The sequence below is a fragment of the Marmota marmota genome, unplaced genomic scaffold, assembly GCF_001458135.2.
Source record: "Marmota marmota marmota unplaced genomic scaffold, marMar, whole genome shotgun sequence".
Lineage (NCBI taxonomy): Eukaryota > Metazoa > Chordata > Mammalia > Rodentia > Sciuridae > Marmota > Marmota marmota.
In genome coordinates this window covers 1,024,729-1,043,616 of record NW_026000140.1, presented here as the reverse complement: position 1 = coordinate 1,043,616, position 18,888 = coordinate 1,024,729, and the positions used below count along the sequence as shown (strand labels likewise).

Genomic DNA, 18,888 nt, shown 5'->3' with positions numbered 1-18,888 from the left:
CAAGTTTCAGGGCAGGGGTGGTCATGACCTTCATGCTCTTTCTTATGTCTGCACTTAATATGTGAAAGTGCTGGATCCAACTATCCCCAGAGGCCCAATCTCATTAACTTCACCTGAGCCACTATTCCTACTGATGGGGGAAACTTAAGGATCACCAAGAGGGTCATATAATTAAGTCTTGGGTGGGGAGGAAGTTTGTGAACCATTGGTATAGAATATTAGTTATTTTCCTTCCCCAAGAACATTTGATTAAAATAATTCCTAGACCTGAAGTAATAAGCAGTCTTGTATATGGTCCTGTGGATTGGTCCCTCTTTGAAAGGATTCAAATGGAATGTGTTCATCTGCATTAAGTTGGTCTACATTTATATTCTTAAATGGTTCCTCAGTAGCTAACCCAACCAATGTATTAGGATTTTCAGTAGGTATAATTAGATCCCCATCAAATTGGCCTTGCCTTCCATTGCTAGATGGAGTTCCAGTGCTGGAAGAGTGAAGCTTTGCTAATTTGGAGTCAAAGCATGGTAAGTGCAGGATGCTAGGTGGTCTTTGTTGCTGTCTCTCACCCTCATTTTCTTGGACTTCATTTTGAATGCCTTCAGGCTTGGAGCCTTCATCAATGGTACCAATAACAAGTTGCTCAGGAGTAAGGGCAACAGATCTTTCATTAAGCTGGTTTCCTTCAAAAATTTGTTCTAGAATATTGTTCCCATCTCCTCCAAGATCATTCTTGAGACACGGTATATTTTTTGATTGAGGAGAGCTGGTCTCAGAAGAGGACATCATTCCTGTTTGGTCCAGTTGATTCTTTACAGAACATGGTGTATTCCTTCTCAGAGTAGACACATCATCTCTAAAAGGACTTGTGTTTTGGCTTTCGCCAGGCAGTTTCTTCTCTGAGCTGTTTCTTTGACCAGGGAGAATGCTTGTTGGGGAGACAATAGGTCTTGTATGCTTGGTAAGACTACTTTCTGTGTACATAGGGTTGGTGGCTTGGTTCTCCCCTGGTGCAAGATCATAGGATAAAGTGTAATCTTGAAGAGCCAGTGGATTGTCCTTGTGTCCCGTGGAGCCACTAACACAGCAAGAACCTCTTGGGCTGTGGTGAAATAAATGTGCTTCTTTTTGTCCTGATGGGTAGCTTTGAGGAATGAAGTCTGGGAAAGCCAAATGTTGTCTCTCTGGTGAATTTAAACTAGTAATTTGCATGTCATAGTTCAAATTCTGACCTTCCTGCCATGTTGGATTTTTCTGAAGCCCGGCTGGGGTATTACCGGAATAGGGATTGTTCTCTTTCTGGTCTGGTAGACTAGCTTTCTGTGAATTTGTTGCCTGATCCCAGAAATTTCTGTTGAAATATGACTCTCTTTCTTTCTGTCCTTGGGGTTGAATCCTGTGGTCCCAGGAATTCCATGAAGGAAAGAAAGTGCTTTCTTCTTCTCCAATAGCGTTATTACCATAATAGCCCCTGTTCTCCACAGGTGGTGATATAGTGGGACCTGGATTATATGATGGAAAAGTCTCTTCTGGGCTCCAGGGATAAAATTCACTATAAGGAAAGTCTTCCCTGGGTTTTGATGGATTATCTAAGGAATAGGGAGGATACTGCTTTGGTTGATTTGAAGCATATTGCTCGCCTTCATAGAGCCTCACTGTTGGACTTCCTTTAAAGCTCAACTCTTCCTCACCCCATTTACTTCGTGCTGGAAAAGATTCATCTCCAGTTGGATCTATTGGGTCCTCTTCATTGTAATGGACTGTCTCTTTCTGGACTAGAGTATTCATAGAATACCGTGGATTTTCTGGTTGCCTTATAGTATTGGGAGAATCAATTCTCTCATCCCAGATATTGCTTCTAATGTATGGTAAATTTTCCCTGGGATAATAGGGGTTATATTCATGGTAGAAAACACTTCCTCTAGAGCCTTGGGATGGCTGTGGCAAATGTTCTTCCTGCCTCCCAGGATCTTCCTTAAAGTATGGAGGAATTTCTTTGTTGCTCCAAGTATTTCTTCCAGTAGGAAAATGTTCTCTTGTAGTAGAGGGAATTTCCTCAGGGTATACAGGCTGTTGTGTACTGTGCTTTAATTCAGGCTGATTAGTTTCTGATTCATACGGGATTCTTCTTGGTTCTAAAGCAATACCTTTGGGCAAATTCTGACTTTGGGTTTGTACATCAGAACTTGGTGCTTTTCTGGAATCTCCTCTTGGAAAATAAGAATTTTCATGTTGATTAATAGAATTAAAATTTGGACCTAGCATATTGTCCTCGGGGCGAGGTGATTTATAATTTGGTTTATTAACTCCATGATGTTGAGAGGTTTTCCAAACACCAGCTGTATCCTTTGTAGGACTGATTATTCTATCTTTTTGGCCTAATGATTTTTCTTGTGGATTTTGAATTTTTTCATTGCGGCCAACAGTAGCCTGTTTGGGGCCCAAGGGTACGACATTGGTTCCCATAAGGTGTTTATTTGGCGCCTGAGGCTTTCTTCTGAAATTTGCTGGATTTCCTGCATAATTGGGGTAATTGACTCTTGAAGTGGGAGGATAAGCTTTACGATAAGTTGGATTTCCTGGCCGAGTTGCTTGTTTGCCTTCCCAAGCTAAGGAATTCCACCGAGGACCCCTTTGAACTTGTTGATTTCGGTATAAAGGCCCATACTGTCTGTGTCCCATGGCAGTACCAGTGGGATGCCATTGTCTTCCAGTAGGAGGATTTCGGATGTTAGGATTTGGGTAAATTTCATGAATATTTGGCTGACTTGGTCTCCATGGGATTTGACTTCTGGGCCCTCCCTGGCCTGAAACATTAACTGAAGGGGGTGGGAAGACACCATTTTGAGCTGTAGGGTTGCTCCCAGTGTTGGGTACTGGGGCATTATTTCCTATTGAGTAGGTGTCATTTCCACCTTGACTTCTTCCAGGATTTGGCTGGGTAGAATTAGTCTCAGTAACTGTTGAATTAGCTGAGGGTTCTGCGGGTGGGCTCTCAGTTTTAGGAGGATCTTTTTCTTTGGGCTTTTCAATATCATCAAACATCTCTTCTGAATAATAAGGGGGGTGACCTCCAAAGCCATGATATCCAAAATATCCAAAATAAGGATTCTGTAGGAAAGGAAATGGAAATCAATAATTATTCTTTGTTTCCTACCATGGTGTTGCTTGGAAATTTATAGTGTAATAGGGAAATCTTATCAGCCACATTCTTAATTTAATCGGCTGTGTTTTATTTCTTGAAATTTGATTCTTCTTTTTCCATGACCCTGTCTGTCCATTTTTGGTTTTCTTTCCTGGTATTCTTTCTGACCATTAGGCCTAGATTTTAAATCTGAGGGTTAAAAAAAATTTTTTTTTTTGTTCTATACTTTATCCTCCTTACTCTGCTGTTCTTGTTTTACACACATACCTGGAGCAGAGTGCATGCTAATACTTCCAGTAGGAATCCATACTGATAACCCCCAAAGGCCTACAATACTTTCTCTTGAGGGTAAGACAGCGAGGCTGCTTCACTAAAGATCTTGTGAGTACTTTTAATTGAATATACCTAGAACTGGAATCATTTCCTCTAAAACCTCCTTCAACATTCTATATTTAAGAAGTACAATCAACCCAGTTCCCAGATTTCTGCTCTAACCCTTATTTCCCCAATGAACTACCAAGTCCTAGAAAATATAATCTTTCATATTGTCTCATCTTTATCCCTAGTACTACTGAACTGTTTTAATGATTTTCTTAATGCCTGCTCTGTATGTAATCTTACTTTCCTCTAATCTTGCCTCTTAATTGCTATCAGAGTAGTGAAGGCTAGGGATGGGCATGTGGAAATCCTTCCACTTTCCTCTTTTAATATAAATGTATTTAAAGTTCCTTACAGGATAAAACATAAACCCTTTAGCATAAAATAGAAAGCAGTACAGCTTAGTGCTAAAAAATGGGGCTCTAGACAAATGTGGGTTAACACCTGTATTCTACAAGTGTTAGTACTGTGACTCTTGACTTACCTCAGTTTATTCATTTGTATTGTGGAGATAGTAATAAAATAATATCAACTTTATAGCTTGTTATGAGGGTCAAACGAGACAACATGTATAAAGTTCTGTGCCTGGAACTTGGGAATTGATAATAAGTGTTATACATAAGATGATGATGATGATGATGATAATAATAATAATAATAATAATAATTTTTAATGATTGTCTGAGCTATAAGTATTACATTCAGCTTCATTTCCTCCTCCTTGTACTTAATGCAATTGTAAATCACTGTTACTATTAGTTTTCTGGGAACTCAGTTCTCTTTATGAACATAAATGTTTCATGCCTTTGCACATGGCTTCTTCATATCCAACCTTCTCCCACCTACACGTTTATCCTTTCTGGCAAACTTGACTCATCCTTCAGGACTCAACTTGACTGTCTGTCCTGACTTCCATGGGCAGAATTAGGCTCTACTGCCAGGTGTCCACAGCAATACCAATTTTTGTCTTATAATCATCCCACTGAATTTCAGTTGCTTATATTCCTAGGTTCTCCCACTTGATTTTTCCATGTGAAATTTTTGAATGAAAACATGTTTCTCATCTTAGTTTTCCAGTATCTAGCACAGTAGGAAGTGTGTAATAAATGGTCATTTAATGATTTAATCATCATAAACTCTGTAAATTTCTAGACATTTGTGAAGCATTTAGGTAACTTAGTTTTTGTTTTAAAACAAATTCAATTCCAAGAAAAAGTATTTTTATCCCCATTTGTGTATAGAGATGATGAGAAAGATGAAAAATAAGAAATCCCCATCATTCTGGCGATGGTGGCAGTGCCCCAACTGGTAGAATATGGACTTAATGTCTATACTAATTGCCTGGATTATTCTGTTTCATTTTCTCATGTCATATTTGTGAAAATCTGAAGTACCAATTTTTAGGTTAGATTGCATGTAATTATATGAATCATTTTTATTTTGGGTTTTTACAATATTTAAAGTACTTTATTTTTTTAAAAAATTTTTAGTTGGGGATGTAGCTTTATTTATTTATAAGAGGTGCTGAGAATCGAACCTAGTGTCTCACACATGCTAGACAAGCACTCTTCCATTGAGCTACAACCATAGCCCTAATATTTAAAGTACTTTATATCATCATTGACTTAGTAATCTTCACTATCAACTGGTTTAAGGACACTTTTTCTCTCTCCTCACCAAACTGTTCTGCATTTCACTAAGCACATATCATATATTTAGAGTAGGGAAAAAGAGGAAGTAAGCTCTAGGGGTGGGGTCTTATGCCATAACTGCTAAAATGACATTTTTGATGACATGGTGCTAGAATATTTTAAGAGTATATTACCCTGTGACAGAGTGTGAGGTAGTAAAAAAAGATTGGACTGGATATCAAAAGACTTAGATTCTGGGTCCAGTTCATCCACTAAGTAAGTAGACAAAACTAAATCGTGATTTATCTTGTCTGGACTTCAGTTTATTTATACAATGAGGGATCTAAATGATCATTAAATTCCATTCTGAAAATAACATTGTATGATGCTCTTAACTTCCTTCTCTGTATATCACTGTCTGAGCTTATTAGCTTTCTTAACAAGGGTGTGAGGGAGATCTTTCAATGCATGTAGAAGAGAAATGATGTGTCACATTTTACTTAGGCTACTGACTTGATTTGTTTCACTTTTTTTTTTTTTTTAAGTTTTGGGAACGTGAGCTATAGAAAGTTCATATGTTGGATTTGAGTTTTCTTACTAGATGTAGATTAAAAAATAGTACCTTAGGGCTGTGGTTATGGCTGGGGCTGTGGTTGTGGCTCAGTGGTGGAGCATTTGCCTCACATGCATGAGGCACTGGGTTCAATCCTCAGTACCACATAAAAATAAAATAAAGGTATTGTGTCCATCTACAACTAAAAAATATTAAAAAAAAATAGTACCTAATAGACTGTAATTTCTAATAGAGAATGTAACTTACTCCTTCTTCATTGCTGAGTGGTAGACGTCCATAACGTGGTGGCGGTACCCTCTGAAAGGTGAAAAACACAGGGAATACAAGAGAAAACCCCCTTATGCTGCCATTTGTTTATAGGACTGAAGGTACGTTAAATTAGCTCAAGTCAGTATTGGATGTTCGTACTATGAACTTTTAGCTTCTGAGTCATTAGATCTCACTAACTATAAAGAGTTATCCTACTCAAAATACCTTGTATAGCCACATATGTTAGCCATCACTCCACCCTACTACTTCCAGCATTCCTAACCTCCACCCCCTCATCACACCTTGCCACACACCACTCCACACATGGGGGAGGGAGACTGTGGAGGGGAGGGAGGGAGAGAGATAGAGAGAGAGGGAGGGAGAAAAAAATAAAGGTATTGAAATTTTGAGATTTGAGTGATATTAAACATTCATATTTAAACATCTAGTAATAGAGATTGAATAATGTTATTTTTAGAATGTGTGCATCATATTTAGGGTCAATTTTCCTAATCAAATTTGGAGGATGAATTTCTGCTCAGTGATTTGCAAAGTGGGAGGGTTTAGAAAAGTAGTTTGGTTCCTATAGACTTTCTTTCTTTCTTTTTTTCCAGACAGGGTCTTATTAAATTACTCAGGCTGGCCTTGAAGTTGTAATTCTCTTGCCTTAACCTCCCAAGTAGCTGGGACTACAGGCACATGCCATGTAGGGGGATAGATTTTCAAGAAGTTCTATGTAAAGGAGATTAATAGTTACTTTGGCATGAGAATGATGCTATTTTAAAAATCTTTACCTTGAATTGCTTTAATTTTTTTAGTTTATTATGGCCAGTAAAAGGAAGTTGCTTTTTTAAGGGGGAGGGAAAGGAACTCAGTTGGGTGTGGTGGCATGTCTGTAATCCTAGCAACTCAGGAGGTTGAGGCAGGAGGATACCAAATTGAAGACCAGCCTGGACAATTTAGGGAGTTCCTGTCTCAAAATAAAAAAATAAAAAAGGGTTGGGGATGTAGCTTAGTGATAGAGAACCTTTGGGTTCAATCTTAGTACTGCAAAAATCAAAAACAAAACAAAAAGTAGAACAAAACAACAAAAGAAAGGAACTCATACTCCTTGAAATGAATTGTTCTTGTTGATAAGCTCTTTCCATTAGAGTTGTGAACAACAACAACAAAAAATCCATGGTATAGCTGAATGTACAGTCACCAAGTATTTCTTGATGTTGTTTTAGGTTTTTTTTTTTTTTTAAGATAACTAGTCTTTACTATTAACTTAGTTCAAATAGTTTATTTTGCCATCCATATTTTTAATGCCTATGACATAATTTCAATATTTAAAAATTTTAAACTTTAATAATTCTTTGAGTGTTCTTATAAATATCATTTTGGAAGGTTCTGTATTATGATGTATCTGTGACTAGAAACACTAAGGTATGATGAAAAGATCGTGTAGTTTTAGTTGTAGATGGACACAATACCTTTATTTTATTTATTTATTTTTATGTGGTGCTGAGGATTGAGCACAGTGCCTCACACACACTAGGCAAATGCTCTACCACTGAGCAACAACCCACCCCCAAGATCTTAGCTTAATCATAGCTTACCCTATGTTTTTCAAACTCTGTTTACAGTCAATTTCCCCATTACATTAAATGAAGACAGTCATTGTGTTTTGTAATCTCATAGGGAAGTGGGGTCATAGCTGTTTGGTGATTTAGGCAGTGTTCATGCCATTAATTAGTCTGAACAAAAAAATTCATTCAAAAATTATCGCTTTCCTGCATGGTTACAGATGTGATAATTTTTGTTTCATATTCTATTGATTAGAATGTGGCATTCTATTACAGCATCTGAACTTGTATTAATTTAAGATATAACTTGCTAATACTATTTTTGTTTCTAGTGTAAAGATAAAACATTTTTACCTGTGGAATTGGCCAGGGTGGTTGGCCATAGGGAAATAGTCCATTGCCAAATGGTGGGAATGCCTTGAGAGAAAGAAAGAATCAGAGTTATGTGGAAGTGAGAAAAATAAATTAAAAATGAATATTATTATTTGAATCTTGGGGGACACTTGAATCTTGGGGGACTTTTATTTCCTTTTGCATTAAACCGTGTTTATTTTAGGGCAGAGATAATAATAATAATTACTATATTGAACCTTTATGTTTCAAGTACTGTGCTTAACATTATATATTGTTAAACTCATATAATGCTCAGATAACCATGGAAGATAGGTACTTCATTATTCCCATTTTATTTAAGAATCTGAGACTCATAGAAGGTAAGTCACTTGCCCAGATTCTCATGGCAGGGGAATGATTGAAACTAGGATTCAAATCCAGTGGTGTCTTTTTATTCAATTTTGTATTTCCTGTATTATAATTGTAAGTGATAATAAATGACCAAAAACCATTGATTGAGATTTTGAGAAACCATTTGCACATCTTCTTGTCTTATTTCAGAACTGCACTTATGTCATCTGAAATACTAGAAGAAGTATTTATTTTAGAGCAGTATTTTAGGTCATCTAAGTGTGGATCTAGAAAGGACTTAGAGACCATATAGTTTATTCATGGGGAAACAGCTGTCTAGAAAGGTGGAGTGACTTTCTCATGATCATAAACCAATAAAACTTGGGGGTAGAACTTAAACCTTTGTTTCTTGACTCTTACTCTCGCGGCCATTTTTGTTATACCATATTGACTCTGTATTTTAAAAGGATCTTCTTTAAGTCAATGTATTTGAATAATTTTGAACCAAACAAGGTTGGAGTTGACTCTTCAGACAGTTTTGGATAAATGTCACAACTCAATATCATATTACATATAACAGAACCTGTATTAAGTTTCAGAGGAAGTGTGTATTCAGGGATGATATGGACCTCCAAATACATTTTATGGCTTTTACTGACTTTGATTTGGGATTTTTTTTATGGGTGAGCCTTACCTGAGGAGGTTGGGTTTCTTCTTTGCCCTGAGTTGTGGCTTGTGGTGGCTGCTTTAAAGGCTGTTTTTGTGGTGGATTTTTTGGCTGGGTTTGGTTGGGTTTCTGTGTCTCTTGGGTTTGATCAGTCTTGGTCTGGTGTTGGGGTTCTGGGGGATTCTGCCATGCATTGGGTGGTGGCTGAGGCCACATGGGCATCTGGTACTGTGGAAATGGCTGAGGGATTTGAAAACCATTTCCATAAAGGCCCATATGTGCCATCTGAAAGAGTAACAAAAAACAGTGAAACCACATTAGGGTTGATATTTAGACTCTCCCTACCCTCTAATATTAGTCTCCAAAACCCATCCTAGGAGCTTAAAAATTCTATGGAACTTGGCTCCACAATGGAAGCTTCAGACTCTTTAGCAGGAAGTTTTTTACATAAATGAACTTCTCTATAAAATCAAACTAACCAAAGCTCAGAATTCAATGAGAAGTTTATTTCAGAATTTGATAATTTTCTAACTCTGAAATCCTGACTCAGGTAAGCAGTGTAAAGTTAGAGACACTTCTCAGAAGAAAATATACAATGGATCAACAAATATATGAAAAAATGTTCAACTTCTCTAGTAATTAGAGAAATGCAAATCAAAACTACTCTAAGATTTCATCTCACTCCAGTCAGAATGGCAGTTATCAAGAATACAAGCAATAATAAGTGTTGGCGAGGATGTGAAGAAAAAGGTACACACATATATTGTTGGTGGCACTGCAAATTCTTCCAACCACTATGGAAAGCAATATGGATATTCCTTAGGAAACTTGGAATGGAACTACCATTTGACCCAACTATTCCATTCCTTGGTCTATACTCAAAGGACTTAAAATCAGCATACTTTATAGTGACACAGCCATATCAATGTTCATAGCAGCTCAATTCACAGTAGCTAAACTGTGGAACCAACCTAAGTGCCCTTAAACAGATGAACAGATAAAGAAATTGTGGTACATATACACAATGGAATATTAGTTAGCATTAAAAGAGAATAAAATTGTGGTAAATAGATGGAGTTGAAGATTATCATGCTAAGCAAAGTAAGCCAATCCCCAAAACTAAAGGCCGAATGTTCTCTCTGATAAGTGGATGCTGATCCATAGTGGGGGTTGAGGGGTGGGCATGGGGGAGAATGGAGGAACTTTGGGCAAAGGGGAGGGAGGGAAGGATAGCAGGCATGGGGGCAGGAAAGTTGGTGGAATGAGATGAATGTTATAACCCTAGGTACATATATGACTGCACATGTAGAGTGTACATCTACATCGTGTACAACCAGAGAAATGAAAAGTTGTGCTCCATTTGTGTACAATGAATTGAAATGCATTCTGCTGTCATATATAATTAATTAGAACAACAACAACAACAAAAAAGAAGTGTACAAGTTAGGTTCCAGGGAGTTTGATGTCAAACTCAAACCCAGTGTGACTTGTAATAAGGCAGAATAAAAAGAACAAAAAGGAAAAAGAAAATAAAGTAAGTGTGACTATAATGCAAAGTAGAAAAACAAGCAAAAAGGACAAAACAACAACAAGAACAAAAACTCCCAAACAGAAATAATTAAAATTCTGTGTAAACACCCTTATATGGTGCATATATTTCTTGATTACAGACGGAACCTCTTTAATGCTGCTTTTTTTCAGAATTTCCCCAGTTACAGGGTTGAACAGGAAAGCAAAAGTCATTATAATCTGAAAATGATTATTTATGAATTGATGTTAGTCTTGCAATATCAATCCCCATGATTTCCTCCCTGATTTAATGCCAGTCTCTATCTCCAGTCTTCATTAATTAGTCTCTTACTATCTGCTGGATGATTACATATGACAATGCATATGATACAATCAAACAAAGGTTATTGATGGAAGGCACTAAAACCAAGAATGAGGATGTGAAAATGTTGGACCAAAGAGAAATTGAGGGAGAGAATATTGAAAATGATTATGATTTTAGGCGAAGGTCTTCAAGAGAGAATGACTGGATAAGTTCATGCCCCTGCCTGCCATCAGTGGCCATCATCATCATGCCACAAAAGTCAAAAGTGACACGTTGGGTTGTTTTGCAAGTTTGTTAGAAAATTACACCAAAATATACAACTGACACTTGATTCATGTACTAGTTTTTTCTAAGAATTAGCACAGTGATAAGAATAATCCACGTTTATTTCAATAAAATAAAAAAAACCTCTTTCACAATTTTAGTGTTATCTGTCAAGACAATACAAATAAAATTTACTACCCCCCAAATATTTATTGTTATTTTTTATTATGCTATTTTTATTGTTGTTGTGAATATGTTATCTGTGATATTTTCCTAGAACAAATTTTTTATATGAAGAACCCTTGTAATTACTGGATGATTTTGATTTATGGGAGAATAATAGTAATGAAAAGGAGGAAAATTTACCAAGGAGGGACAAATGAAATGACTTTCCCCTTTGAAACTTTTATAGCAATTATATGGTAATTAAAATGTATGTAGCTATTAATGTCTCTATTAGCTAAGTAAAACCTTATAATGTAGTTATCTGGATTTAAACAAGAAATCCTCAGAAATGCTATAAAGAAGAACTTACATGTGGGGCGTTCATAAAGTTGAACTGACCAAAACGCATCATCTGCAATGAAAGGGATCCATTAATGTGGAAAAGGTTTTATTTGGTTAATTCACAATTGATAAGCAAGTTGAATTTCTGATTTTTAAGGAACAGTAATTATAATGTCTTTTACTAGTTACACACAGATTTAAAATAAGTATATATAAAAACTTTTAGGGCATTTTACGTTAGAATTTTCAGAAGAATCAATATAGAATGATAGATATAAACATCTGGTCTACTTTGTTGTTTTAAAATGTTCTGTTCTCTTCATTTGAAGTTCAGAATTAGAGAACAAGATAATTCTATGATAAGATGATTCTTCTTTCTGATGTGCATTGAATTTGGTTAGTGATCCCTGTATGAGTATATAAAAGATATTTATATGCTTAAGCATCTACTGTCTAACAACCTTTGGTACAAGTGACTACTTTTTCTAGCTAACAAAATTATCCAAAAAGCTGCTATGAACTAAATTTTAACATAAATCCACCTTTAACTTAAAAAGAAACATTGAAGCAACCAGATAGGATCATGCTGGAGGGAATTAGCCATGATTTGAGAGTTTAATACTTGCAATGCTTCCTCCCTTTACCTTTTTCATTAGAAATTTTAATAAGAATTTCATAATTCATGAGAAATTTTGCTAGTATTCTAATTTTTTTGAACTTAAGAGGATAAGGCCCTGGGAAACTTTTCCCCTCATACTGAGCATACATACCTCTTCACTTTTACTGCTAAATCCAGGCATTCGGGGCATATGCATCTGGAACTGAGAGAATATCAGTGACAAATGCAGAACCTTAGTTGAAATAAGCCCAACAGCTATTCCCAAGCTATGTAACAATAGAACACAAAGAAAAGGCCTAATATTTAAAAAAATACTCACTGGCATAGCAGCAGAATTACCAAGAACACCTAGAAAGACCAGGAGAATCTTCATTTTTACACTTGGTACCTAGAATACAAAACTGAATATTATTTTTGTACTGTGAAATATTGTGCTTAGGGCACTCTGCAGTTATTTAACTGCCAATCAACTTATCTGTCAAGGAAAGTACAGAAATACAAGGGGTCTCTGTTCTTTCTTATGTTAAGAAATCAGTATTACCTAGTACTGTTCCAAGTTGTCCAAAGTATCAGATTAGAAAGGAAAGATAGGAGAGAGCAAGAGTGAGAAAGAGAAAAAGAATAATGATGCTTGGGAAGATGGTTCATAACATTAAAATATGGAAATTAGAAATTAAGAAGTAACCTAAAAATAGGAATATTTATAGTTTTGAATTTCTAGTTCTAAATTGGATTAAAAAGGCATAATAATATCCAACTACATTCACTTTAAGAAATAATTTCAATTTCAATGAGTATCCATTAGGACTTTGTATTATTAAGATGTTATAAACAACATTCCATTATATAGAGGTTAATTAATATTCGAATGAAACTGGAATATTCCAAAATCCTATTTTTCTTCTTTCCTCTATTATTCATTTTATTATTTTTAAAATAATAAGTAATTTATTATTTATTATAATAAATCATTTCTGCTCAAGGGCTGGTCAGGAAAATAGGAAGAAATAGGCAGACATGCAAGCTTATCTCTTCGTTAGATAAGTAACAGTTGTGACTTGTGTTTAGTATAGGTTACAACAAGTGGATGCTTTCTAAATGTTTCTAAGATAATAAATCAAGATATGGGGAACCTTTGTTTAGTTTCTCTCAATCATACATTTCATCTGTGTAGTAGCTGTCACAACTATTTTTGCTAGTTCTGCACGCTTATGAAGGAAGATGTGGAATTTTATTTTACTAATATAAAATGCCACTTACTTTCTCTTTTGTAAAGTTGATGTATTATGTTAGATGATTCTTAATATCCGCATTACCTCTAAAAGTGCAATAATTGGATGTAAGTCTATGATATTTTTTGAATTGAAAATGATAGTGGTTTATTTCTGTGAAGTACAATGACTGTGTAAGTTCTTCCATTTCGTTTGTGAACACAGATATGCTTTGGTTTTTCTGATGTACTTAAATAGTGTTTTGTGCTCTCAAATATACTTCTGGTAATGTCTAGTTTCATAAGATAGATATTAGGAAAAATAAGTGAAAATACTCACCAAGTTATATAACTTAGGAAAAGAGGCTCCATTCCTGCACTGAAGCAGCAACATTTTTCACCAAAATTTTCATAAGCTTTTGGAAAAATTAAAGATAAAGTATGAAAAGAAACTCAAATATAGAAGCGGAACAAAGAAACAAACAAATAGCAAAGCTTCACCTCTATGGAAGCACATGTCATGTTAACCCTTTTATCCAATCACAGCCTTGTTAGAGGATCCTCAAAATCAAGCTTAATCGTCCGTTGTTTTAAGATTAAGATGAGAGCTCAATGAGAGAGAAAATGACATAGGTATTGTATTTTTGAGATTACTTGTAGTACATTGTTGACAAAGCTTGACTTCCTTATGGGGAAATGTATAAAGATACAATATTAAAGGAGTTCAAGTTAGGAAGAAAATGCATAGATAAACATACCAAATAAACCAAAGAGTTAAATTTTTTATCAGAAGATTAGTCTACAAATATGATGGTACAACCAACATAAATGCAATAAGGAAATCAGTTGACATCTATGAATTCAGTTCATTATTTGGCACTATAAATTTATGTTGACAATATCTAATACTCACCCAATGCCGGTTGGAAACTGCAATATATAAAAAAATAAGCGTTTACTTGAACTTTGTTTGCCTGTCTTTGAAATATATTCCTAATGATCTATAGTGGAAATTAAAATAAATTGCTGAAGCCAGGGAGATCCAAGGAGCAAGACAAATTTATTTTTAAATAACAAAACAAAAATTCTTCATGAATATGTCATGTTCAGTACCAAAAGGCTTAAAATAAAAAAGATTCCTCCTTCACAGAAAGCTTGGCATAGCAACATCACATTTAAGCACTGTTGTAGACATATATAACCAATCAGCTTTGAGGAAAAAGGTTTTGCCATCACAAGAGTTTAAGTTAATACACACACACACACACACACATACACACACACATCACACATGTTATTACAGGAGTTGTCAAATCAAGTCTCTTATTATATATAATTACAGTTCAGGGAAATGAGCTTACAGCAGTAAGATTTAGAAGATGCTTTCCTTGTGAATTTGGTTTTGAAGTATAGAAACATCATTTATACAAATATTTGGGGAACAAAGGTGAATATTAACTATTTACTATTGTCATCAATCACTGGCAATCACTAGAAGGCAGAACAATATATATATATATATATATATATATATATACACACACACACACATATATATATTCAATTTAATATGTTTAATATATAATCAGGATGAACTGCAATGTTATATCCATTTATAACTCAATGACTTGACTTCATTTGTATTATGTTAAGACCATGAGGACCTAGTTTCTTTTTAAAAAAAAACATTGTAAAATATGTTTTTTTAGTTGTAGATGGACACAATACCTTTATTTTATTTATTATTTATTTTTATGTGGTGCTAGGCATTGAACTCAGTGCCTCATACGTGCTTGGCAAGCCCTCTAGCACTGAGTTACAACCCCAGGACCCTAGTTTCTTATTAAAGTCAAATATAGTTCAGTCAATGATTTAGAATTTTTAAAAAGCTGGTTAAAATGGCAAGTGAACTCTCAGCTATTCGTGACAGTACAACCCTATGAAAAGAGGAACAAAGAAATTCACTGAAGTGGTTATGTTATGGATTTTTTTCTGCATTCTGATTTTTCATGAGAAAGATTTCACTTCTAAATAAATCAAATTATACTTTCCATTGACAAAAGCAAACTTTGCTATCTTTATTGAACTTTGTTGTTTCCTTATAGTTCCATGAGATAAAATGTTTGTCATGTTGATGCTTGCTTAGTTTAATGCTGGTATTTTACAAATTGAGAATAATTGAATTTGATGCCAAAAGCTGGTTTCTACTTGGTATGGTTGTGTATGTGAGTTCATCCAGTTTTTGTATATGGTGCTATTCTTCCAAGACATGAGAAGTGCCATGTCTATTATTTTGGGCCAAATAACATTGCATTTCTTAGCAGTCCTGCTCCCAAAGTTTAGTACCACAAAGAATAAAATTGTGCTAGAATAATCACTTTTAAGCCAGAAATATTTAAGTTTGTATGTATTCAAGATATTCAAAGTGTTTCTGCTTCAAGTATGTGGCTGCCTTTGTCTGGTTTTGTAGAAATGAGTAGCAATTATAATACTTTACATTGAGATGAATTTGCAAGTGGTAGGACACCTAGGAGACAGTATATTCTTAGAGATGAATGGGACTTTTGGTGCTAGATGACCCTACTATATGCCTGTACCATTCATGTAAATTGGATTTTTAATTTTGACTTTAGCATACATTAGGTTATTGGGAGTTGCTATTAAACCTCACTGTTACCTGCTTTTTCTATTTACTCTTGTTTCCATTGCCACAAGAGTTATTGGTTGTCATGAAATAATTCATATTTCTAAAATCCATGCTAATTAGTGAGTGAACTTTTCACTGTTGGATTGGATTCAGATAATAACCAAAGCTCTTTTTTCTTAAAAATGAAAACCCAAAACTAAAGAACTGTTTTGAAACAGTTCTTTGTGACTTTCCCCCCTTTATTCCAACCATCACTTTTTATTTTATAAATTATTTTTGTCTCCAAACAATTTAAAACCATTGGTGAACATGTTTTTTAACTTAGCTTTAAAATTTTAAAAAATATACTCTTTGTTGTTTTTCATCTGTATTTCTATTTTATGTAAATTTTTTATTTATATATGACAGCAGAATGCATTACAATTCTTATTACACATATAGAGCACAATTTTTCATATCTCTAATTGTATACATAGTGTATTCACACGAATTCATGTCTTCATACCTGTACTTTGGGTAGTAATGATTATCACATTCCACCACGATTAATTACCCTATGCCCTCTCTCTTCCCCTCCAATCTCTCTGCCCCATCTAGGTTCATCTGTTCCTCCCATGCTCCCTCTCCCTATCCCACTATGATCAACCTCCTTATATCAAAGAAAATATTCGACATTTGTTTTTTGGGGATTGGCTAACTTCACTTATCTTTATCTTCTCTAACTCCATCCATTTACCTGCAAATGCCATGATTTTGTTCTCTTTTATTGCTGAGTAATATTCCATTGTGTATATATGCCACTTTTTAAAAAAAAATCCATTCATTTATTAAAGGGCATCTAGGTTGGTTCCACAGTTTAGCTATTGTGAATGGTGCTGCTATAAACATTGATGTGGCTGTGTCCCTGTAGTATGCTGTTTTTAAGTCCTTTGGGTATAGACCAAGAGGAGGGATAGCTGGGTTAAATGGTGGTTCTGTTCCCAATTTTCCAAGAAATCTCCATACTGCTTTCCATATTGGCTGCACCTATTTGCAGTCCCACCAGCAGTGTATGAATGTACCTTTTTCCCCACATTTCACCAACAAGAGTATCTTCTTCTCCATCTTGTTGTTTGTATGCATAATAGCTGCCAATTTGACTGGAGGGAGATAAAATCTTAGAGTGGTTTTGATTTGCATTTCTCTAATTGCTAGTGATAATGAACATTTTTTTCATGTATTTGTTGATTGATTGTACATCATCTTCTGAGAAGTGTCTCTTCAGGTCCTTGGCCCATTTATTGATTGGGTTATTTGTTTTTTTGGTGTTTAGCTTTTTGAGTTCTTTATATACCCTAGAGATTAGTGCTCTATCTGATGTGTGAGGGGTAAAGATTTGCTCCCAAGATGTAGGCTCTCTATTCAGCTCACAGATTATTTCTTTTGCTGAGAAGAAGCTTTTTAGTTTGAATCCATCCCATTTATTGATTCTTGATTTTAATTCTTGTGCCACAGGAGTCTTATTAAGGAAGCTGGGGTCTAATCCCACATTATGGAGATTAGGGCCTATTTAGGGCCTCTATTAGACGTAGGGTCTCTGGTTGTATTCTTAAGTCCTTGATTCATTTTGTGTTTTATCCATAAAACATGGCTTCTCAACCTGGGATCTGTCAACCCAAGAAATTTTGTATAAGAATTTGTCTGTTTATGTGTAAATGTACTGCATACCCGCTATGAAACAGAAAACATATCCCCAAGTGTCTATGATCTCTCCCCCTTTTTTTTTTGTTCCTCTAATTGTTAGTATTCCCTTGTTGATTTAGATTGTAAGCTACTAAGAACAGAAAAGTTTTTGGACTTTTTGGCTTTAGTTATGGTGGAAAGAGACTGGTTTTTGAGTTACCAGACTTGAGTTTAAACTTTTCACAAATTATTCCAACTACCCACTTTCCTGTTCAGTAAAATGGGGTAACATTACCAAGACTCATACTAAATAAATGAAATAATATTGTAAAATGCCTTGAATCTAGTAGTAGATAAGTATCAGCATCTGATTGACCAATCTATGAAGGTACTTGTGGTTTTACATTATACCTTGTAATGATTACTAATGATTTATTAATGATTTAAAAGTAATAAATAAAGTCATACTTCTCAGAGAAAATAGATCCTCTTCTAAGCACAGGTATTGATCAAAGTTCTGTGGCTTATTAGCAGAGCATTCTGCCACAGCAGGGTCACTCAGTGAAGGGCCTGAGACTAAGTAGTACTTAAGGCTTCCATTACTGGTGCCAAATAATGTCAAAGGGTCCACAACCTTGACTTCTCTCTGAAACCATTCAGTATATTTTCAGGACCTAAGTATGAGAAACTCTTCTAATAAACAGAAGAGGAAGAATAGTTTAATCTCTCATGGACTAAATGGCTAGTTATCATATTTTATACCATAGTTGTTGAGCAGCTACTTCACACAAACCCCTGGCTTAGGTGTCTGCCCACCCTGCACAGGATATTAGGGTAGGAAATTTTCTAAGTAGGGGCTTCAAATTCTGTTTTCTTCAACTTACTTATTTTAAAATCAGTTTCATCATCTGAAAATGGGGGATAATAACAAAATTCCTTTTATAGGTTTGTTGATAATTTAATGAGATACTTCACTTAAATGTCTTAGCACATAAAATGGGAGTAGTGGCACATGCCTGTAATCCCAGAAACTCAGGAGACTCAGGCAGAAGGATTGCCAGTTCAAGGCCAGCCTCAGCAATTTAGGGAGGCCCTCAGCAACTTAGCAAGACTCTGTCTTATAATAAAAAGTAAAAAGAGGATATAAGTCAGTAGTAAAGCACCCCTGGGTTCAATCCCCAGTACCCTAACAAAAAGCAAACAATATCCCTCCAAAGTTCTTAGCACATAGTTCAAACGAATGTTATAGGTAA

The 18,888-nt window shown here is 35.2% G+C and overlaps 1 protein-coding gene across 1 annotated transcript; it reads right to left on the bottom strand.

The window, feature by feature from the left end:
- Nucleotides 1-261: 261 nt before the first annotated feature.
- Enam (enamelin) lies at nt 262-17,077 on the bottom strand. The gene is made up of 9 exons (XM_048785746.1): nt 17,035-17,077; nt 14,240-14,256; nt 12,436-12,504; nt 12,268-12,318; nt 11,526-11,567; nt 8,920-9,177; nt 7,896-7,958; nt 5,971-6,021; nt 262-3,108 (listed from the first exon to the last, which is right to left on the bottom strand). Exons 1-9 carry the CDS (start codon nt 17,075-17,077, stop codon nt 262-264), a joined length of 3,441 nt encoding a protein of 1,146 aa, XP_048641703.1.
- Between the last annotated feature and the right edge of the window lie 1,811 nt (nt 17,078-18,888).

What these genes read in the sequence shown, in the direction of transcription:
- Enam (XM_048785746.1), bottom strand. Translation starts at nt 17,077, where the DNA reads ATGGAGAAGAAGATACTCTTGTTGGTGAAATGTGGGGAAAAAG. An exon ending in GTAATTCTGCTGCTATGCCA is followed by an intron (nt 12,319 to 12,435) that starts GTGAGTATTTTT and finishes ATATTCTCTCAG; the next exon opens with TTCCAGATGCATATGCCCCG. An exon ending in TTAGCAGTAAAAGTGAAGAG is followed by an intron (nt 11,568 to 12,267) that starts GTATGTATGCTC and finishes CTTTCATTGCAG; the next exon opens with ATGATGCGTTTTGGTCAGTT.